This window comes from Xyrauchen texanus, chromosome 2, assembly GCF_025860055.1.
Source record: "Xyrauchen texanus isolate HMW12.3.18 chromosome 2, RBS_HiC_50CHRs, whole genome shotgun sequence".
NCBI lineage: Eukaryota > Metazoa > Chordata > Actinopteri > Cypriniformes > Catostomidae > Xyrauchen > Xyrauchen texanus.
Window position 1 is genome coordinate 3,393,121 of NC_068277.1, and position 24,077 is coordinate 3,417,197.

General features: G+C 43.3%; 1 protein-coding gene across 1 annotated transcript in view; it reads left to right on the forward strand.

The window, feature by feature from the left end:
• LOC127617244 (solute carrier family 12 member 6-like) overlaps window positions 1-24,077 on the forward strand; it is a 59,069-nt gene that overhangs the window by 31,410 nt on the left and 3,582 nt on the right. Inside the window, exons 19-22 of the mRNA XM_052089189.1 lie at window positions 12,226-12,421; window positions 14,576-14,745; window positions 17,299-17,430; window positions 19,523-19,630. Coding sequence (XP_051945149.1) covers window positions 12,226-12,421; window positions 14,576-14,745; window positions 17,299-17,430; window positions 19,523-19,630 — 606 coding nt within the window. The remainder of the gene's footprint in view (window positions 1-12,225; window positions 12,422-14,575; window positions 14,746-17,298; window positions 17,431-19,522; window positions 19,631-24,077) is intronic.

The following is a 24,077-nucleotide window of genomic DNA, read 5'->3' on the forward strand; positions in this document are numbered from 1 at the left end:
TTTTTAATTCTTCAATTCTTAATTATTGTAGTTGCAGTTTTTGACAGTTAACTAGAGGTTGACCGATATATATCAGTTTCACTGATTAACCATTGCCGATAGTTGCTTTTTGGAGCTATTGGTTATCTGCTAAATGTATGCAGATGTAACGAACACTGGTGAGGGCACCTCCCCCTTCAGTCATCGGAGATCGGGTTCACCGGTGTATTAACCAGTAAAACCACATTCCCCATTAAGCCACATATCTAGGTCTGATTATGCTCCAGCTGTGCCTTGTTGTCTCTGCCCTATTTAAGTAATGTCTGTTTTCCACCTCACTGCGAAGTCTTGTTTGCTCCGGCTACATTACCAAGCGTTATCTTGTTTACTCTGAGATTTACCGTGTACCAACCTTGCTTTGTTCTCCGACCCTGTTTGATTGCCACTGCCCTGTGAGTACCTTGCCTGTTTATCGATCTCCATTGTCTGCTGCCTGCCCCGATCTTCTGCCTGCTCTGATATCGTATCTGCCTGCCTACTATATTCCTGTCTGCTTGTGGTTTGACCCTGCCTGTACGTTTGATTATTCCTCTGTCCAATAAAACCGCTTATGGATCTCAACCCACTTGAGTCTTCATTACAGAAGACTTCGCCAAACACCGATCCAGCGGTGATTTCACGCATGGCCAAAGAACTCTCTGTGCAAGCTAACCTGCTGGCTACACAACAACACCAACTCGGTCAGCTCACGTCAGCAGTAGAGGAGATGATGCGCTCCATGCAAGCCTTCCACCAGCCCGCACCGGCGCCGGCAGAGCCTCAAGCCAGCGCGGAAGCCGTTGTCAATCCTCATCTTCTCACATCTGCCAGCCCACGATTCGCGCTACCCGACAAATTTGACGGTACTCCCTCTAGGTGTAAGGGGTTCATCATGCAGTGCTCGGTTTTCCTCTCACAACAACTGGCACTGTATCCCACTGATGAGAGTAAAATTCTCTTTATGAGCTCCGTGCTCACGGGGAGAGCCCTCGACTGGGCCACCGCGGTCTGGACCAACCAGGGGTTCACCCAGTTTTCCTTTGACTCGTTCAGGCAGGGACTGATTGACGTCTTCGATCACCCCGAGGGCGGTAAGAACGCCGGCGAACAGCTCCTGGCCCTCCGCCAGGGAAACCGCACGGCGGCGGATTACGCACTCTCCTTCCGCACCCTCGCCGCACAAACCGGTTGGGTGGAGTCCACTCATAAGCTCCTCTTCCGGCAGGGGTTGAATGCAGAACTCCAATCCGAGCTGGCCTGTCGCGATGAGGGAACTTCACTAGAGCAATTCGTCTCCCTGGCCATCCGCATTGACAGCCTCATCCGCTCCAGACGTCCAATTCAGTGGTCTCCAGCCCGGCGGGCCACACCTTTCCCAACGGGACACCAACACCATGATACATCAGAGCCTATGCAGGTCGACCGAACCCACATCTCTCCCGAGGAAAGAGAACGCCGTTTCTCCAACCACTTTTGTTCATACTGTGGCCAAGCTGGACATCAACGTGCCAGCTGCCCGACACGCCCACCACAACCACAACGGCCTGGGGTGAGTCTGTTAATTTCCTCCACGCTGTCTAAAACCTGCCTCGAAGTTCCCGTTAAGCTCATTTATCTAGCGTCCAGTACCGGTGCGCATGCTATGATAGACTCAGGGGCTGCAGGCAACTTCATTGACGAAAATTTTTGCAAACAGTACCACATTCCCTTGACGGCTTGCACTCCTTCTTTGACAGTGGCGGCACTAGATAGTCGTCCCCTGGGATCCGGCCGAGTGTGTCACACCACCATCGATATTCTCCTGCAGGTGGGCGTACTACACACTGAGACCACACGCTTTTATGTCATTCACTCCCCCCACAACCCAGTCATTCTTGGTCTTCAATGGCTCCGATTACACGAACCACAAGTTTCTTGGTGGAACAGTCAAATCACACGGTGGGGTCCGGACTGCGCAGCGAGATGCATGAAGCCCGTTCTACCTGCCACCGTTGGGGCTACCAAAGTCTTAAAGGGGTCTGACGCCTTCCCCTTGATACCCCCAGCATACGCCGACTTGAGTGAGGCATTCAGCAAAGCCAGGGCGTCACTACTTCCGCCTCACCGTCCCAGCGACTGCGCCATCGAGCTCAAGCCAGGTACTACACCACCCCGAGGCAGAATCTTCCCCTTGTCGGAACCCGAGTCCCTCGCCATGAAATCATACATCGAGGAGGAGCTGGCCAAAGGATTCATTCGTCCATCCACTTCTCCGGCGGCAGCCGGGTTCTTCTTCGTAGGCAAGAAGGATGGTTGTCTTGTCCTTGCATCGACTATCGTGGCCTAAATGACGTCACCGTCAAGTTCCGGTACCCCCTGCCCCTGGTTCCCGCGGCACTAGAACAACTGAGGTCAGCGAAGATCTACACTAAGCTGGACTTGCGCTGTGCTTACAATCTGATCCGCATTCGGGAGGGGGACGAGTGGAAGACCGCCTTCTCTACCACCAGTGGGCATTATGAATATCGGGTCATGCCGTTCGGCTTGTCCAATAGCCCCTCGGTGTTCCAGTCCCACATTAACGATGTCTTCAGAGACATGCTCAATCGGTGCCTGATCGTCTACATTGACGACATCTTAATTTACTCCAACTCTCTCGAGGAACACATCATCCAGGTCAGACAGGTACTGAAACGACTGATCGAACACCAGCTATACGCCAAGGCGGAGAAATGTGACTTTCACCTGAAGTCTGTCACCTTCCTAGGGTACATCATCAGCCCTGAGGGGGTGGCCATGGACGACAATAAGGTTCAAGCCGTGCTAAACTGGCCTCAGCCCAACACGGTGAAGGAGCTCCAGCGGTTCCTGGGATTCGCCAACTTCTATCGGCGGTTCATCAGGAACTTCAGCACCGTCGCCTCACCACTCACTGCCATGGTAAAGCAGGGTCGAACCAAGCTTCTCTGGTCCATCGATGCTCTTCAGGCCTTCGACCAGTTGAAGGAACGCTTCACCTCCGCACCGATCCTGCATCACCCCAACCCTGACATCCCTTTCGTGGTGGAAGTCGACGCCTCTGCCACAGGCATTGGGGTCATACTCTCCCAGCGCCAAGGTAACCTGCCTAAACTCTTCCCCTGTGCCTTCTACTCCCGCAAGCTCACATCGGCCGAACGGAATTATGACGTTGGCAACCGCGAACTCCTGGCCATGAAGGCCGCGCTGGAGGAATGGCGACACTGGTTGGAGGGAGCCAGACACCCCTTCCTGGTCTTTACGGATCACCGTAATCTGGAGTACCTCCGCTCTGCCAAACGACTCAGCCACAGACAAGCCAGATGGGCCTTGTTTTTTACTCGCTTTGACTTCTCCATTTCCTACCGCCCAGGATCCAAGAATGGCAAGGCCGACTCACTCTCACGACTGTACGAGGCCGAACCTCAAAGCCCCGTTGCCGAACCCATAATTCCCTCTGAGCTGATCCTAGCTCCCATCCAGTGGGACCTCCTATCTGACATCTCCCAGGCCCAGGCCATGGCTCCGCCTCCACCCGAATGTCCGCCCGACCAGACTTTTGTGCCTCCCAGCATCCGGGAGAGGGTAATGCGCTGGGTACACGACGCCCCTAACTCTGGGCACCCTGGCGTCACCTCCACCGTTCGCCTCTTAAGGAACCGCTTCTGGTGGGAGACGCTGGCCACCGACACGGCCGACTTCGTGAGTAGGTGTCAGACCTGCAACATTGCCAAGACCCCAAGACAACCACCTGCAGGTCTGCTCCAGCCACTACCCATACCTCAGCGCCCCTGGTCGCACATCGCCGTGGACTTCATCACAGACTTACCCAACTCCCGAGGCCATACCACGATCCTCACCATCATTGACCGGTTCTCCAAGGCCTGCCGGCTGATACCACTACCCAAGCTTCCCACAGCCCTCGAGACCGCCGAGCAGCTGCTTCAATATGTCTTCCGCTACTACGGACTTCCCGAGGATATCGTCTCGGACCGGGGCCCTCAGTTCACTTCCAGAGCCTGGAAGGCCTTCCTCCGGCTCTTGAACATTAACGTCAGCCTCACTTCAGGGTATCACCCGCAGTCTAATGGTCAGAAGGAGCGCCTGAACCAGGAGATCACCAAGTTCCTCCGAGCGTACTGCCATCGCAACCAGTCGGACTGGAGCCGCTTGCTTCCTTGGGCCGAATACGCACAGAATTCCCTCCTCAAACCAGCTACCAACCTGACCCCCTTCCAGTGTGTCCTGGGGTACCAGCCCCCTCACTTTCCTTGGTCCGGCGAACCTTCAGAAGTCCCTGCAGTGAATGATTGTATCCAGCGCAGTGAGGCGGTGTGGGACCAAGCTCACGTCCACCTACAGCGGGCGATAAACCGTTCCCGGGAACAAGCAGATCGTCATCGCCGTCATTACTTCCCGGGCCAATGGGTTTGGCTCTCCACCCGGGACCTTCGTCTTCGCTTACCATGCAAAAAGCTCAGTCCTAGGTATGTGGGTCCCTTTAAAATTCTAAGAAAGATTAACCCTGTCTCATTCCGCCTTCAACTGCTAATGTTGCTAACCTGCTAATTACCGCATTTCCCCCACTTTTCATGTCTCCCTGCTGAAACCGGCCGATGCTCCGAGGGCTGAGGAGGAGGTGACCCCTGGACCCCCGACTGTGGGTGGCGAGGAAGCTTTCCTGGTGCGAACCCTGCTCGACTCCCGACGACACCGAGGTCAGATCCAATACCTGGTGGACTGGGAGGGGTACGGTCCGGAGGAAAGATCCTGGGTCAGTACTAACGACATCCTCGACCCCAACCTCATCACTGAGTTCCATCGGATCAACCCGGAGAAACCGGCCCCTCGACCTCGGGGGAGACCCCGGCACAGGTCGCGTCCTCGCGTCAGGAGCCGCTCACAGGGGGGGGGGGCTCTGTAACGAACACTGGTGAGGGCACCTCCCCCTTCAGTCATCGGAGATCGGGTTCACCGGTGTATTAACCAGTAAAACCACATTCCCCATTAAGCCACATATCTAGGTCTGATTATGCTCCAGCTGTGCCTTGTTATCTCTGCCCTATTTAAGTAATGTCTGTTTTCCACCTCACTGCGAAGTCTTGTTTGCTCCGGCTACATTACCAAGCGTTATCCTGTTCACTCTGAGATTTACCGTGCACCAACCTTGCTTTATTCTCCGACCCTGTTTGATTGCCACTGCCCTGTGAGTACCTTGCCTGTTTATCGATCTCCATTGTTTGCTGCCTGCCCCGATCATCTGCCTGCCTACTATATTCCTGTCTGCTTGTGGTTTGACCCTGCCTGTACGTTTGATTATTCCTCTGTCCAATAAAACCGCTTATGGATCTCAACCCACTTGAGTCTTCATTACAGCAGATAGTTGCCAATACGTAGTATTTCGGCCTCTAGAGGTAAAATAAAAACAATCACTGACACCTCGTGGGGATTTAAAGTCACCATAAAATCAAAAAGAAAGTTTTGCTGCTTTCAGTCTATATTTACTCCCTTTAAGGTCATCAATATGCTATTGTACTTCCAAATGCTGACAGAATTAGTTTTCAGAAGATATAAGCATTTAAAATCAGCAGAAATTTGTCCAATCAAATGCTTTCTAGAACACTCCCTCCCCTAGTGTGTCTGGCTGTGTTCAACTGGCGCCGATTATACCTTCGCAGGGTACTTGGAAAGGAGCACAATCCATTCTGTAGGGTCAATTCCATACAGATTTTACGATAATAATCCCTTAAAAATTAGATTTGACTTACTATATTCACCTTCCAGCCTTCTGAAGCTCTCACAGTGGAGGGTAATTGTGTTCGTATGGAATAGGGCATAGCAATGACGACTTCTAAATAAGACATGCTGACGCCGAAGCTGGACGAAAGGATACTAGCTGGAGTTTCTTGGACATACTGCTCGAGCAAATGTTCTTTATTCTTTATGCTTAGATTATTGTGATTCAGAATGAGGACAAATTTGCTTCTACTCGCTTGTTTACATCCATCTATATTCTGCCCTGCAAAAGCAAAAGACCTTAACTCACTAGAGTGTGAAACTGAGAAAAATGACTTTAAAGTTTCTGTTTTGTCCAGACAAAAGTATTATAGGTAGGACTCCCAAAATTTCACAGCTAGTTGCTATACAGAAGAAATGTTTGTATGCAAAAAATCTTGAGCTCAAAATTGACCTTTGACCCTTGTTTGGCAGTTAATGTACTCTGCCTTTGTATCATGTGCCAAAAATCAGGAGTCATGCAAAGGCAAAAGGCCGTAACTGACATATAATCAATATTTACTTGCTGTTCACCATACTTACATCCATTATAAGAACACCTAACCAAGGTCTAGTCATCATGGTATTTGTTTTAAATTATATAGAAGACCTTTGATTGTTCCTATTTAGTGCTATAATGATCAGGATAGTGCGGCAACACTAACACAGTTAAACAGTATAACAGATAAGTTACTTTGCAGTACAGTATGTACAGTATGAATAAATACAATACATATTTTCACAATAAAGATAATTTAATTATAATTGAATACAAAGGTATATGTATTTAAATGCAAGATATAGAGTAATAATTAATTAAACATTAGACCAATACATTAGAGATTAGAGACTGCTCATTCCAAGTTTTTTACTGCGCCCAAATAAAATCTTACTGAAAGCTAATTTTTTGAGATATCAACCTAAAATTTGGAACACAACTTGTCCATAGGTATATATGACAAAGCATTCTTGAAATACAACCATTTAAGTTTGGATAGTGATTTTTGTCTATGCGAAAAAAGGGGGAGGGGTGACAGTTAAAGGGTTAAGGGCCACCAAACTGCTCAAGATACTCAGTCAACGAACTTGACTTGGATTACTACTTTTTAATTCTGAGATAATATAGACAGAGTATACCGAAAAAAAGTTGGAATTACTTTTACTATTTAGGTTAGCCTACTTTGTACGGACGTTAGTGATAACCAGCTGTAAAATCTGACGTGAACACCTGCAAGAAGGAAATATGGCTCAAACACGTATGGATTGTTGTGGATACAGCAGATGACGTGCATTGCTATGGATTATATCTTCTATGGATTATATCTTCTATGGATTATATCTTCTATGGATTATATCGGATTGCATGGAAAGGTAGGATGCCTCTGTATTTAATATTTGGTTTTCAGCATCTGATGTGAGGCGAGTGTCAGCATCAACGTTAGCGCTAATTTACGTGACACAGATTAAATTTAGCAAGCTCCGGGCTGTCACTGACATTGACAGATCTGAACCATCGCCCTATCACATCGCTATCACAGAGTAATAATACAAACAAGCAGTCGTCAGTCTACACTTTATTTCAGAGATGTGTCGTGTGTATGTTACGCGGTTTGGTGACAATAAAAGAGCGGTAATCTTTGACAGTATGACAAAGCCAGAGTACAGTAACATCACAGCGGCACCGTAACATCTCTCTTGATGCCAGGCGAAACAAAGTCAGAACACCTTAAACTCAACTTCAGCGTGCCGGAACAAAGGCTAAGAGCCGTAACAACTGTTACGGCGTTCTGCTGTGGTTTCTCGTATGGTTTTGCATGTTACGGTTGTCATAGCCCTTTAATTTCTCGTTAAAACAATCAAATTGACTCACGATATTTATTCACATGATAAAGGAGGTCTTGAATACCCCAAAAATGACATTAACTCATTTTTGACCAAACATGATGTTACGGCGTTTTGCCTTTGTAGGGCAGCATTGGCACAATGGCTTCAGCCTTGACCTAACGTACACCAAGTCCCCACCCTTCATTTTGTTTCTCGTTCGAATAACCGTTTCACTCGAAAAAACTTCACAATACAGTAATAAAGTCGGTCATAACTTCCGTTTCATGGTGACTTTAAATCTATCTAAACAATGTTCATCCATATGTTCTGTCCTCATTTCAATGCATATTTTGTTATTTTGATTGAATAATTAAGTGTTGTAAATTGCAGCAAGGGCATGCAAAACAAATCTGATATGTGGACTCTTCATCTAGGGAATAAAATAGTCTATAAAAAGCGTAACTTTGTAAACACTGACGCATAGCGCATTGTAACAGAGCCAAGTATCTGTCATTTCAAAATAAGAGTCGCCGGTGTATTTTGGGCTTGTTCATAGTTAAAAGTAGTAAAAAATAGTGGAGATCCAAGATGGCGCCGGGGTGTGTGGCTTGCTGTCTGTTGCCTAACCTGTTTATTATGTTTGTCCTCATGTTGTTATTGTCCATGTTAATACAAAATACTACCTCTGTGCTGGTACATAACTTCCAAACACTCTTTAATATCCAAAGCTCTTATGAACATCAACTGAGAGGATTACATTCCTGTTCTCCCCCACCGGTGAAGAACCTACCGGCGTGTGTGCGCTGTCTGCCCGTCCTCTAAAGAAACGCCGTAGACAACGAGGAAAGAGGGGAGGAATATTAGTGAAGCTGAAGGCATCCTTGGTTTTACTTTTGGGAATGCTATGCCAGTTGGGTCTTTCTCCTTGTGGGTGGGAGTGTCCTGGCACCCGTTGGAAGTGCCGCTTCGGTGGATTCAGCCCATTGTTCCGGACTCTTCCAGTGATGTCTACATTTGCCAGTCACCTTGTTTTTTTCCGAGGGGGAGTGATTCCACAAAACCTTTGCCCTCTGCGTCATGAGTCGCTTTAGGACAATGTCTCTTCGCTTGATTACGATCAGTTGCCGATCAGGTTGGCCATGATAAATGCGAGATCGATGTTTAATAAGACTTTCATTTTACATTATTTTATCACCTCTCATGACCTAGATTTTTTTTACTTGTTACAGAGTCTTGCCTAAATGTTGGAGATATAAGCCTCTTTTCAGAACTTGTACCTCCAGATTATGCATTTTTAACTTGCCTCGGGCAACTGGACAGGGTGGTGGAGTGGCATCCATTTTTAGAAGTAAGATTAGTTGTACGTTCGTGCCATTTTAATTGGATCTGGTGAAACCTGTTGTGTATGCGGTGGTGTACCAGCCCTCCCAAATTCAACAGGGAGTTTATTGATGAATTCATGGACTTTTTAGGGGGTATTGTCCCCAACTATGATATAATACTAATTGTTAGGGACTTTAATATTCATGCTGTCCAATGAACCCTATGGCTAAAGACTTTTTAAATCTTATTGCCCCTTTTTTAATCCCCTTTTCTCCCAATGCTGGAATATCCAATTCCCGCTACTTAGTAGGTCCTCGTGGTGGCGCGTTACTCGCCTCAATCCAGGTGGAGGAGGATGCATCTCAGTTGCGTCCGCTTCTGAGACTGTCAATCGGCGCATCTGATCACGTGACTCGTTGTGCATGACACCGCGGAGACTCACAGCATGTGGAGACTCATGCTACTCTCCACGATCCACACACAACTCACCACATGCCCCATTGAGAGCGAGAACCACTAATCACCACCACGAGGAGGTTACCCCATGTGACTCAACCCTCCCTAGCAACCGGGAAAATTTGGTTGCTTAGGAGACCTGACTGGAGTCACTCAGCACACCCTGATTCAAACTCGCGACTCCAGGTGTGATAGTCAGCGTCAATACTCGCTGAGCTGCCCAGACCCCCTATCATATCGACTCTTTTGGTTTCGACCAACTGGTGAAAGACTCGTTCGTAGACATACATTGGACCTTATCTTGTCTCTTGGTTTGTTCAAATGGAGATTTTACTGTTGCATATAAATAGGCACTACAATCCTCAGAGTTAGATTTTTCTTCATCTCACCGAAGTGTCGAGGAGCATGTTAATGTTTTTAACTCCACCTGTACAAAGGTCTTGAACTCTGTTGCTCCCCTGAGGATGAAACATGCTAAACCCAAATCAGCCCCTCGGTTAAATGATGAAATCCACTGTTTAAGGCGGTTATGCTGAAGATCAGAACGTAAATGGAAGAAGGACAAACTTCAGGTGTCATATGAAATCTTAAGAGACTCTCTATCAAAGTTTCAGAAAGCTGTGAAAGCAGCAAAGTCTAAATATTTCTCTGAGGTTATTGCCAATAATGATCAAAGACATAGTGCTTTTTGCAACCATAAGTTCTGTGATCAATCCTCCTATAAATATGTCCCCAAAAATATTCAACCATTTTCTCAACTTTTTTGTTGATAGAATTGTAGAGGCCAGATCTAACATCCAGCAACCTGCGTGTGATCCATCGGTTCCTCTTTTGGGTTTGGCTACTCCGTCGCTCTTATTTGTGGCATTCTTTGGGCTCTATTCTGGCCCCTGTCTTAGGGAGCTTTCACAATGGGCACATTTGCTGCGGTCTGATTCCGAGTGTGATTGTTCCCAGTGACCCCCACAGCATTGGTCTGGTTTCACGATATTTTTTGAGGAGACAGCTGATTGCAAGGAATTAATTTGCACCTTTGTTTACACTGCACGCTTACTCAGGTGAAGTTATCACCACTGTCATCTCCTATTATACCCTATATTTATAACCTATAATAGTATTTATAAGGTACATACATAGATAGACAGACAATATTTATAGTGTTGATTGTACTTGTATGTCATTGTGGCATCATTACTTTTTTGGGACTTTCAGTTCCAAGTTCCATTGCAACCGAACTCAGAACACCTCCTACAGGTCGTCTCGTACAGGTTTGGTACCCTGGTCCACATGACGGCTTTCACGTTACCAATTTTTCATGCAAACCGTGGTCTGTTTCTAACTAACCTGCCAATGTGAAAGCACCCTTATTCTCTCTGTGCATGCATCCTTTAGAAAGTGTGTTTAAGAAACATTGAGGTATCATCTCACTCTTCTGTTGATGACACCCAAATTTACTTACCGCTAAAAACGAATAACAGGAATGCATTAGAACCCCTGCTGGCCTGTCTAAATGATGTGAAATCGTGGATGTCTTTAAACGTTTTAAAGCCTCAATGACTCAAAAAACAGAGATAGTTATGTTTGGCACTTCCAAGATGGCTGGCTCTGCCAATGTTCATTTGGCCCCTTTCCTTAAATCGTCAGTTAAAAGTTAAGTTCGATAAGCAGATAAATGAAGTCGTTAAAACTAGTTTTATTCAATTGAGTCTTTTATCTAAGGTAAAGCCTTTCCTGCCTCTTAAGGATTTTGAAAAGGTTATCCATGCTTTTGTTTTAGCTCGCCTGGATTATAGCAATTCCCTGTATAGAGGAATTTACAACGCTTCCCTTGCAAGACTGCAAAAGGTCGTATTCTGTGCTCTCTTCACTGGCTGCCAGTTAGATTTATAATTGATTATAAAGTCTCACATTATGCACCAAATCTTTATTTGTCTGGCTATTATTGGGATATTGGTTGCACAATAAACTGCTTGTGGGATTTTATTCATTTTGCACTCTTATAGCCTCAATGTCTGTGCCCGTCGTAAAAAGGCACAAGGTCTGTGCCTTTTCCTCCACCTTAGTTATCGGTTTCGGCAAAATCCACTGTTGTTCAACCTCTACAGCCCCGTTCACACCGCGGGCGGCATGCCTGTAGACTTTGTGATCTGTGTCGCTGGTGGGTGTTCCTACAGCTGCTGCCGCTCTAACGTTATTGGTGGACTGCAAAACTGGCCATAGTAGTGTTTGAAATGCTAACTAAACTAAGATATCATACTAATTTGATGAACGCTATATCAATATATGAATCAAACTCACTCAGAATGCCGACACGGTTTTCCGTGCATCATTTAATTAGGCCATAACTATGTATGTGGTTACAGACAAATGATAGAGAACAGTGAAATCGCTCACAGAAACGTTTAACTTCTCCGTCTTTCCTGCAGTCGAGTCGACTCCAGTACCTCACACTCAACCTGCCTGGAGACGGATGATGTAAGCTCCTCTGTCTTCACTCTCATTGGTAGTCGCTTGCGAATGTTGCTCGTCGTTTGCATAAAGTTTACATTAGTTTAACTTGTCTCTGTCGCCAACAGTCATGACAGCTCGTGTCGCTTGAAGTCGCCGTGCTCTCGTTGAAAATGAATGGGATGGTGTCGCTGTCTCGTGTGATGGCGCTGGCGGTGTGAATGGGGCTTAAATGTTACTAAAATCACTTGAGCAGAAGTGCTGAAAAATGGCACTGAAAAATAGGAAACTTGAACAATACGCCCCAATATGCCCCTTGATAAAAGTACTGTACATTTCTGCCCCTAACATGGACAGATGTACTTTTCTCTGTCTGTTTCTTAGACTCTGAAGCATCAGATGGATAAAGAGCGTGTGAAGGGTTTTGTTCAGTGTATCGTGGCACAGAAGCCACGCGAAGGCATCAGTCACATGATCCAGTCCAGCGGTCTGGGCGGCATGAAGCACAACACTATCGTCATGGGCTGGCCGCAGGCCTGGAGACAGAGCGAAGACCCTCAGAGCTGGAAAACCTTCATCAGTGAGTGAATAAATAAAGGCAGAATTGTCATTTTTGAGTGAACTGTTCCTTTAACTCACACCTTAGAGCTGCACGATTAATCGTTAAAAGGTTGCGATCTCGATTCAGACACCCACGCGATCTCATTCCTAAATGACAACGATGCTGCCATGTATATTAAGTGGCGTGCATTTGTAAGGCGGTCAAATTTAAATTAGAAATTCATTTCAAGATGTGTTTTTAGATGTTGATAAACTTTAAATGGCATCTACAAAACATAGCGCACCTGCACGAGACGCTGCTCTCAAACACTCACATGCGTGTGTCTGCACGTGCACTTGTGTCTTGTGATGAATGCAGTAGGGCTGCCCCGACCAAAGATTTTCCTAGTCGACTAGTAGGCGTTAATTTAAGCCATTTGTTGACTAGTCGCACGTTTATGATATTAATTGAATTACTTTAATATATAAATGTTGGAGTTTTGGAGTTCCAGGGCTGAAAAAGTATGTTATCAGTAATATTACACTGTTCTACATTACATAGAAATAGTAAACCGTAATAATGAGCCTTTAAAATATACATTTTACAAGCGCACGCACAAAGTTCGATTCCACTCGTCGTTGCGTTGTCAAATGTGTCAGCGCTCGATTCATAACCCAACGCAAGTATGCGCTGTATTCTCTGCGTTGCCGCAAGGGGCGCTGGAGCGGATTTTCTGTTTTCAGTCAACAACTGTCATGGCGGAGCAGCAATTTGAGTAGAGTCTTTCTGAACAAGTTAGATTATACAAACATATTTACGACCCCTCGTTCCCGCTCCATAAAACAGCGATTGAAAATGCTTGGCAAGAAATTGCAGCTTCCCTAAATTCTGATAACGACACTGTAAAGAGAAAATGGAAACAGCTACGGGACAGATTTTTCCGAGCCAGGAAGAAATAGAAAGGCGACTAGCAACTAGCTATGGATATCCAGTCATGTTGGACATGTTGGGATGGCTTTTTGACTTCATAAAACACTGGCCCACAGAGTCCAATTCTCGTGATTCGGTTTCCTGACGCCTAAAAAAACTAAATCGCCCCCTTGTGGTGTGAGGTTTGTAACCACCAGATCAATGCAAGAACACACGTAATAGTGTGTACAACGGGACCACGGGTAGGCCATGTGTTGGCCAAGCACTCGCGTCTACGTTCGCATACTTGCGTAAAGTATGTTTCGGCCTTTAGGGGGCAGCCCTAGATTGCAGCGCTTCTTCACAAGACTCTGCGCTGTTCTTAATCAAAATACCCCTCTTTAGGTGATATTAATGTTAACACAGCTGTTAATGAATTACGGGATAAAATCTACGCTGTTTTGATGAGATATTAAAGCAAACACTGCCGTTAATGTATAAGCAGATGGGACACATTCTTAAAATTTAGATTTGTGTGATTTCTAAATGTATATAAGCTGCATTATGTCTGTTATAGACATTAATGCATTCTTACTGCATCAAATCAGTATTAATGTAGATGTATCACACAGTAAAGAGTAGTTTCATTTAACATTAAATTACCTTTTTTAATGTTTTATATTATAGTTTTTTAAACATTTAATTGTCTCTGTTGCTGAAACACTAACACACTGTTTACTCCGTTCTCTATTTAATTACTGGCTCTTGAAGCAAGTTTTACAAGAGACACTGAAGGCCACGTGGTTTTAATTTAAAGACTTAATATTATTTCAAAACAACTTTAGTAATATAATAGTGTTTTATTGCATATTTGCTTACAAGTGCAACACCAAGTGAAAATAGAACTGTTAATGAAGCTTTTTTCTGCTTGTTTTGCTTTTTACTTCACATGTGCAAACCATTTGTCCTGTTTTTTTAACAGGATTGTATTTTGTTGCAATTAATCACAAGGTGCTGTTTGGTTTATGATGTATTCGTTGTGCCCGCTTGTGTACTTGGGACATTTTAAATGCATATATTTGATTAACAACTTCATTACATTTTCGCATAGATTGAGGCAGAGCACATTTTGTCAGCACCTCCAGTACTTTGTTTAGTACCCTTATGTCCTGGTTTTGTAAATGACTGAATTAAGCATAATCATTTTCTTCAGATTATGGAGAGAATCGTGATCTTTATTCTAAGCAGCTCTAACACACTCTCTTTCTCTTGTCTTTCATTCAGATACAGTTCGGGTCACCACAACAGCTCATTTGGCGCTAATGGTGCCGAAAAACATCTCTCTGTTTCCAAGCAACAGCGAGCCGTGTACGGAGGGATACATTGACGTGTGGTGGATCGTTCATGACGGCGGAATGCTAATGCTGCTGCCCTTCCTGCTCAAACAACACAAGGTGTGTGTGAGGCATTGCGTTACTGTCCCAGTACCGACACTAATGTGCTGTATTAATTAGAGATTGAAATTGTTAGCAATTTAATGGGTCTGGCTTTGGTTCATTAATGATTCTTAGCACTTTTAAGGAAGCACCAACTGATTTATCCAAAATATATTATACCTGCAATGTTTTATCAATACCGATAACTAAGGTGGAGGAAAAGGCTGATCGTTTTTTTACAATGCTTGTAAAAATTTGCAAGCATTTTTACAAGCGTTTTTTTAGAATGATACATTTTTTTGAGGCCATGGTTCTCAGCAGGAAACCGATGGAGTGCGTACTCCAGGTAGGGAATGAGGTTTTGCCCCAAGTGAAGGAGTTCAAGTACCTCGGGGTCTTGTTCACGAGTGAGGGGACAATGGAGCGGGAGGTTGGCCGGAGAATCGGGGCAGCGGGGTGGTATTGCACTCGCTCTATCGCACCGTTGTCACGAAAAGAGTGCTGAGCTGGAAGGCAAAGCTCTCGATCTACCGGTCAATTTTTGTTCCTACCCTCACCTATGGTCATGAAGGTTGGGTCATGACCGAAAGAACTAGGTCGCGAGTACAAGCGGCCGAAATGGGCTTCCTCAGAAGGATGGCGGGCTTCTCCCTTAGCGATAGGGTGAGGAGCTCAGTCATCCGTGAGGAGCTCGGAGTGGAGCCGCTGCTCCTTTGCGTTGAAAGGAGTCAGTTGAGGTGGTTTGGGCATCTGGTAAGGATGCCCCCTGGCCGCCTCCCTAGGGAGGTGTTTCAGGCACGTCCAGCTGGGAGGAGGCCTCGGGGAAGACCCAGGACTAGGTGGAGAGATTACATCTCCACACTGGCCTGGGAACGCCTCGGGGTCCCCCAGTCAGAGCTGGTTAATGTGGCTCGGGATAGGGAAGTTTGGGGCCCCCTGCTGGAGCAGCAGCCCCCGCAACCCGACTTCGGATAAGCGGTTGAAGATGGATGGATGGATGGATGGATGGGACATTTTTTTGTCTTTCCTTACTATAACGGGCACAGACATTGAGGGTATAAGAGTCAGGGGTGGAAAGAGTGCTGAAAAATCTTACTCAAGTAAAAGTACTGTTACTTCCAAAAAATGTAGTGAGAGTAAAAAGTAGCTGTCCTAAAAACTACTCAAGTAAGAGTAAAAGAGTAGCTCATTTAAAAGTACTCCTAAGTAGTGAGTATTGGTTTGCGAATTCTATGCCCCCCTTATAATAAACACTGTATGCTGCAATTTCAAAATGTAGCTGTAAAGGGATCAATGGAAAGGAGGAGGCGAGAACCGGCTTGACGATATAAATAATAGTTTCATTTCAAACTCAAACAAAAGACAAACACACATGACGGACATGTCAGTAAACTATCTCTCTCTCCTCGCACCACCGTCTGTCATCAGCCTTTATCCCTCTCGGAGGCTTAATTTGCCTGATAAGAGACCGGGTGTGTATTATCACGACCCGCCCCGCTCTGCCACAGTAGCACATAGAAATATCATCTAACAAATTTTTAAATACATCACTTATCTATGATAAACTACATGTATCTGATTCCCAAAAAATTCCAGAGAGATGATACTTTTCTTTTCTTAAATAGTAATGTATAAATGCATTAAAATCAGTTTGTGTGTAGGTCTAAACTGCCCTCAATGCTGATTTTTGCACATTAACCCACATAACAGCGGAAACAACTTAAAATACTTCATTCATTTTTGGGCATACAAATAAGTGTAAGACATCATTAGAAACTATAAAGGGTCTACTTTTATTTGTGTACAAACTTTTAAATAAAACAATTCAAATTTAAAGTTTTTATATTTATAAAAGTTTTATATATATATATATGTTAAAGTAAATATTAAACAAACCAATACTATTTTGGGTATTATTATCAAGTACATTTTTAGAAGTCAACAGATAGTGGATTTTGCAGATACTGATAACTAAGGTTGTGGAATCGGGTAATTGGCCGATTTCTTAAATGTTAAATCTTGAATAATAAAAACATTTTCTAAGTCTTTCCTTATTGTAATGGGCACAGACACGGAGGCAACAATAGTCCAAATGAATAAAATCCCAAATTCAGTTATTGTGTAACCAAAAGTCCCAATAATAACCAGAAGATTTGGTGCGTAACGCAGGACTTTATATACAAAACTGATATACAGCGGGGCCTTGAAATACTCCAAATACACTCTGACACTTCCAGAGTGAGGAAAAGGGCTGGATAAATCACTCTGGACCCCACTCACCCAGCCCACTTCCTTTATGAACTGTTGCATTGTGTTTCAGTGAGCGAGTTAGATGTTCATTCAGGAACTGCTCCGAGTGATTTGCTGAGTGAACGAGCCATTTTAGACCAATGAGCACATCTGTGACTCATTTGTGAATCGTTTTGACTGATTTTGTTTGTAAAGAACCGGCTCAAAAGAGTCATTCGTTGTGCTGTGTTTGTCATTAAAAATACTTTGTGTATTTCTTTATCAACTGAACGGGTTCTCCATTTCCAGCACCAGTACTAATGCTCTGTGTGTTTGTGTCAGGTGTGGCGTAAGTGTGGCATGAGGATCTTTACTGTGGCTCAAATGGAGGACAACTCAATTCAGATGAAGAAGGATCTGGCAACATTTCTTTATCACCTGCGTATAGATGCTGAGGTGGAGGTCGTTGAAATGGTAAACAACTCTCTGGATCAGTACTAGGGGTGTAACGGTATGACATTTTCACGGTATGATTACCGTCACAAAAATGACCACGCTATTACAGTTTCACTGTATTTAGGTACATTGATAATATTATAAGCAGTTCAATATTTGGTTATGAAATACAGATACATATTTCAGTTATAACCAATTCTTGAACTTTATTTTGGATTTCTTCAACTTTAATCCTTTAACTTTTGATCTTGAACATCAGGACACTCTTAATCTGACAAGGTGAAAACAGAAAAATAAACATTTACAGTAATCAGATGATTATAACTAAAAATATTTTGTTATTGTTATTTTATTATTTATTAAATTTAATTGTAATAATTTGTAATGATTATTGCTCAGGTTAACACTTCAAATATGCATTTGCATGCATTCAGTAATTTGTTGCATTTGTGATTTAGTTCAATTCAACAATACTGAAAATATATTATTCATGTGCAGTTTATTTATTGCCATTTAGTCCAATACTGACAATTCCTGCCACAGTTTCACTGTCAGTTTCTTGCATTCATATGGTCACCAAAACCATGCATTTTATAATCCCTATTTAGTACAATGTTTTACAAAACATATTATTAGTATTATCAAACACATTGTCCCGCTGTTGCGCTGCACTTAGGCAAAAGAACAGTTGGCACATCGTAAAGTTCAACAAGGTAAATCCGTTTAAATCCGTTTGCTGCATTTGTGAATGTGATAGAAAGCATAAACACAACTTTAGTCTAACTGGTCATTACAAATCATGTACAACTACATTGAATCTGGTGTTTTTATGAAATTATATAATTTATTATCCTTTGTACTGTATTTCCACATAAATTCATCTCCACACATTCTGTGGGATGGTGCTCACGGAGAGGGTTAGTTCACCCAAAAATGAAAATTATCCTATTATTTACTCCCCCTCAAGCCATCCTAGCTGTATATGACTTTCTTCTTTCAGCCAAACACAATCGGAGTTATATTAAAAATATCCTGCTCTTCCAAGCTTTATAATGGGAGTGAATGGTACCTTAGATTTTGAAGCCCAAATAAGTGCATCCATCCATCATAGAAGTAATCCATACCTCTCCAGAGGGTCAATAAAGGCCTTCTGAAGCGAAGCGTTTGTGTAAGAAAAATATCCATATTTATAACTTTATAAACTATAATCACTGGCTTCCGGTTATGGCCGTGCGTGCGTTCACAAGCGAGTCAAGTTCCGGCATGTGACGTAGGTGTTGCGTAAGCTGTTTTAGTTTATAAAGTTATTTTAGTTTGTAAAGTTATAAATATGGATATTTTCTCACAAAATGCATCGCTTCGCTTCAGAAGGCCTTTACAAACCCTCTGGAGACGTATGGATTACTTCTATGATGGATGGATGCACTTATTTGGGCTTCAAAATCTAAGGTACCATTCACTCACTCCCATTATAAAGCTTGGAAGAGCAGGATATTTTTAATATAACTCCGATTGTGTTTGGCTGAAAGAAGAAATTCATATACAGCTAGGATGGCTTGAGGGGGAGTTTTCAAATGGTTTGAAGTGTTTCCCGCCTGAGCTGATACATTTTTGCGGCAAACTTTGCAGACTGGGTAACCATCGACATTGATGGTGCCTCGTGGGCCTTTCACATAGCCAAAATAAAGGTTCAGGTTCAGACATGTTTGTGTACTGCGCTCCACTCATGCTGGACTTCTGATGTGCTCGTGATGCTTAGCGTTCGCGACACCTGCATGTCACCTTTAAAATTGAGTGACAGTCAAATGCAACATGAGGAAGGTGCAATTTAAAGATTAATTTTATCCAGCCAAGTTTATATGATGACATGTAAATGTCACAGATTCTGTCTTAATTAAACTGATTTGTCTTTATCTTCATGCAGTACCGTCAATGAGAAGATTTCAACAGTGTTATAACCATCCGTTTTAACACCGAGCTATATTGTGAAACCTTGAAAACGTTACATCCCTTATCAGTACTAATATAATTCATATTAACGGTAAATTCTGACCCAACACTGAATGGTTTGCTGGTGATCGTAGTCATGTCATCTGATTCCTCTTTTCAGCATGACAGTGACATCAGTGCATACACATATGAGAGGACGCTAATGATGGAGCAGAGATCTCAAATGCTTCGACAGATGCGTCTGTCCAACTCTGACCGAGAGAGAGAGGTGAGTGGAGACAGACTGTGTGTACGTAGAACACAATCAAACACCATTTCAGTACCTGAAAACCTCTGTTTCATCTCAACTTTATCTGTAGCGCGTTCGCTGGAGTTTTGATGATGTAAGTTCAAACTTTCACTCAACTCTTGCAAAATGAAGAACAATAGTTTGTGTGTTTGTGTAGTGAGTTATTTTGTCTGCTTGTAGGTGTTATTGTCCCTTAGAAAAAGAAAACATTACAAAATAGTAGTCAACGCTCAGCTGGACAGTTTGGCAGGGAACCGTAAGTCGAGCGGCTTATGTATGTGTGTATATTAGAAGTAGACCGATATATCGGTTTTACCAACCGATAGTTGCTTTTATTCCTCATTGTTGTATTCCTTATATATAAAACTAATCTGGTGAAATGAATTACATATATACTTACGTATAGAGCATTGTAATGGAGACAATCTCTGTCATTTTTCTAATAAAAGTCCCCGGTGTATTTCAGGCTTGTTTATAGTTAAAACTCCCACATTTTGCACCAAATCTCAATTTTTCTGTTTATTATTGGGATTGTGGTTACACAATAAACTGCTTTGGGGTCTCTTGAAGCCTCTATATATGTGCCCGTCAGAGTATGGACAGACTAAGAACACTATAAATCGATTTTAAGACAACTATCGGCCGATTAATCGGTTATCTGCCGTTTTCTCCACCTTAGTTATCGGTATCAACAAAATCCACTATCGGTCCACCTCTAGTGTATAAACAGTATATCAATAAAGTTGTTCCTTGTGGATAATTTGTCTTTGTTTAACAAAACCAGAGTGTTAGTTTCACGTTGTCGTTGTCATATATTCGTGTCACGGGACAATGTCCACGTTCCAGTGTGATGTACACTTACCTAAAGGATTATTAGGAACACCTGTTCAATTTCTCATTAATGCAATTATCTAATCAACCAATCACATGGCAGTTGCTTCAATGCATTTAGGGGTGTGGTCCTGGTCAAGACAATCTCCTGAACTCCAAACTGAATGTCAGAATGGGAAAGAAAGGTGATTTAAGCAATTTTAAGCGTGGCATGGTTGTTGGTGCCAGACGGGCCGGTCTGAGTATTTCACAATCTGCTCAGTTACTGGGATTTTCACGCACAACCATTTCTAGGGTTTACAAAGAATGGTGTGAAAAGGGAAAAACATCCAGTATGTGGCAGTCCTGTGGGCGAAAATGCCTTGTTGATGCTAGAGGACAGAGGAGAATGGGCCGACTGATTCAAGCTGATAGAAGAGCAACTTTGCCTGAAATAACCACTCGTTACAACCGAGGTATGCAGCAAAGCATTTGTGAAGCCACAACACGCACAACCTTGAGGCGGATGGGCTACAACAGCAGAAGACCCCACCGGGTACCACTCATCTCCACTACAAATAGGAAAAAGAGTCTACAATTTGCAAGAGCTCACCAAAATTGGACAGTTGAAGACTGGAAAAATGTTGCCTGGTCTGATGAGTCTCGATTTCTGTTGAGACATTCAGATGGTAGAGTCAGAATTTGGCGTAAACAGAATGAGAACATGGATCCATCATGCCTTGTTACCACTGTGCAGGCTGGTGGTGGTGGTGTAATGGTGTGGGGGATGTTTTCTTGGCACACTTTAGGCCCCTTAGTGCCAATTGGGCATCGTTTAAATGCCACAGCCTACCTGAGCATTGTTTCTGACCATGTCCATCCCTTTATGTCCACCATGTACCCATCCTCTGATGGCTACTTCCAGCAGGATAATGCACCATGTCACAAAGCTCGAATCATTTCAAATTGGTTTCTTGAACATGACAATGAGTTCACTGTACTAAAATGGCCCCCACAGTCACCAGATCTCAACCCAATAGAGCATCTTTGGGATGTGGTGGAACGGGAGCTTCGTGCCCTGGATGTGCATCCCACAAATCTCCATCAACTGCAAGATGCTATCCTATCAATATGGGCCAACATTTCTAAAGAATGCTTTCAGCACCTTGTTGAATCAATGCCACGTAGAATTAAGGCAGTTCTGAAGGCGAAAGGGGGTCAAACACAGTATTAGTATGGTGTTCCTAATAATCCTTTAGGTGAGTGTATATGTCTGGGAATGTATTCATATAACTCACCCGCCTGCCTAATATCCATATATCTATTTATTTAAATTTTTTATGACCGCAAAGTACGTTCTTTATCGAATGCAGTTCATAAACTGACAGCTTATTTTCTGTATTGTTTATTTAGTCAAAAACATAGTTTATTTTGCGTCGGATCATCTTCAGACCGTGCGGCACACATGCAAGGCCAGAAACACACTTTGTAGATGTAGATGTGAGCGCTTGCCCAATGCATTGCCGACGTGGGTTGAACATGCTTAACTCTTTCCCCGCCAGCGTTTTTAAAAAAAGTTGCCAGCCATCGCCAGGGTTTTTGATGATTTTCGCTAAACTTTAATGGCCCGCAGAATATTTTCTTCCATGAATATATGAAGATGCTATATATCACAATAAAGATCTGAGCCTCTGATAAAATAAAATTCTGATAAAATTTTATTTTATCTTCATTTGTTCTTTTTTTATTGCCACTTGAACAGAGGTAGGTTTTGTCAAAAACAACATTTCGGACAAAAAGCTGAGAAAAAGGCATTTTTATCAAACAAGTGCTTTAGTATTAGTATGGTGTTCCACTTCACGTTTGAGACGATCGCAGTCTGTTTCTTTGATCAAAGAGTTGCGTACTCTTTCAAAACATGCGCGCGGGTCTTCCTTACGTATACCACCTAAAACACGGATACCCGGAAAATTCCGTGTTTGGCGGGGAAGCGTTTTTTCATAAAACCCGGAAAATTCCGTGTTTGGCGGGGAAAGAGTTAATGTGTGTTCTTGCGTTACTGTGACGTAACAAACCTCAGTACTCAAGGGGGCGATAATGTTACCTGCAGTGTGTGTGCCATTTTAAAGGAATATTCCAGGTTCAATACGATTTAAGCTCAATCGACAGCATTGATAATTAACAAAAAATTATTACTTTAAATAAAGCACAAACCTGTGTTCCAGTGAGACACTTATGGTGCGTTCACATACAATGCGAAGAAAATTTTCGACTTGCATTGCTGGCACTAGTTTGACCGCTGGATTATAAATGTGTGTTTAAACTGCCGTTCCCATGAGTATCCCCGCTTCTCTTCCGGAACAGGTCAGGTGGAGGGGCTTCTACGACTTGGTTCATAGTAAAGTTCAACCAATAGCTGGAATCAAGTAGTCGCGCATATTTTCAGAAATTACCAGGTCGTCCAACTTCCTCGCTCACTTTCCTCCAAGCGATGTCTTTATTCGTCCGGTCTCTGCACATGTATGACGTTGTGTCGTACAATTCCGGGTGCCCACACACCGCTACAACAATTCATCCATTTTTCCAGATTTCTTCTGCGACTACGTCAGTACATCAGTGACATCCGGCCAATCTCAACTGGCATTCGCGACTACGCGTCAAGCGAATTTCTCCCTTGAGATGAAATTTGTCGCGAATACTCAAATGAAGCGATTTTGCACGTTCGAGTCACATCATTCACTACATTCGCGCTGCCCGGTGCGAATTTGCATCTATTCACATCTATTCGCATCTTTGCATTGACTTTGTATGTAATCGCGCCGCGCGAAACACTCGCTTAGCGTTGTATGTGAACACACCATTACAATGGAAGTCAATGGGGCCAATTTATTAATGAGTTTAAATGCAGAAATGTGAAGCTTATAATTAAATAAAAGCACATACATTAATTCTTCTGTTCAATGTATGTATTATTTGAGCTGTAAAGTTATTTTGAATTGTTGACATTACATCGTCATGGGAACGAAGTTGTAAAATTGCCTATAACTTTACACAGATGCGGTTAGCAAGTGATTTAATGACAGTAAAATATATTGTTTATGTCTTGTGTCTATACTTCTGAAACAGTGAGTATTTTAACATTTACAGATTAAACCCCATTGACTTCCATTGTACGTGTCTCACTGAAACACACATTTGTGCTTTTTTTTTTTTTGTTTAAAGAAAAGTCCATATTGATTTTTGTGGTAATCAATATTATGCCACATCACTTGCAACTTTTATTAAAAAGTTTAAATAGTATTTAAAATTATTCATCTGATATTTTTCATGTAAGTTGCTATTAATATAGTGACTTTAACTTATTTGCTTCCCCATGACAGTAGTTGAGTTAAAAGAAAACAGCTGAATAGGACAGTTCACACTAATCTCGTTATAGCGCCCCTTGAGGTGACGTTGAGGATTGTAACGTGTATTTATGTTATGAATTGCTGTCGGATACATTTTGAAACGTAACAATGCACAAAATGGAGCTTGCTTAACTAGAAGCACCTGCGTTCACGTACTTGCGTTAAGTATGTTTCTGCCTAACACGTAAAAGAATTTGATGGCGAGCACG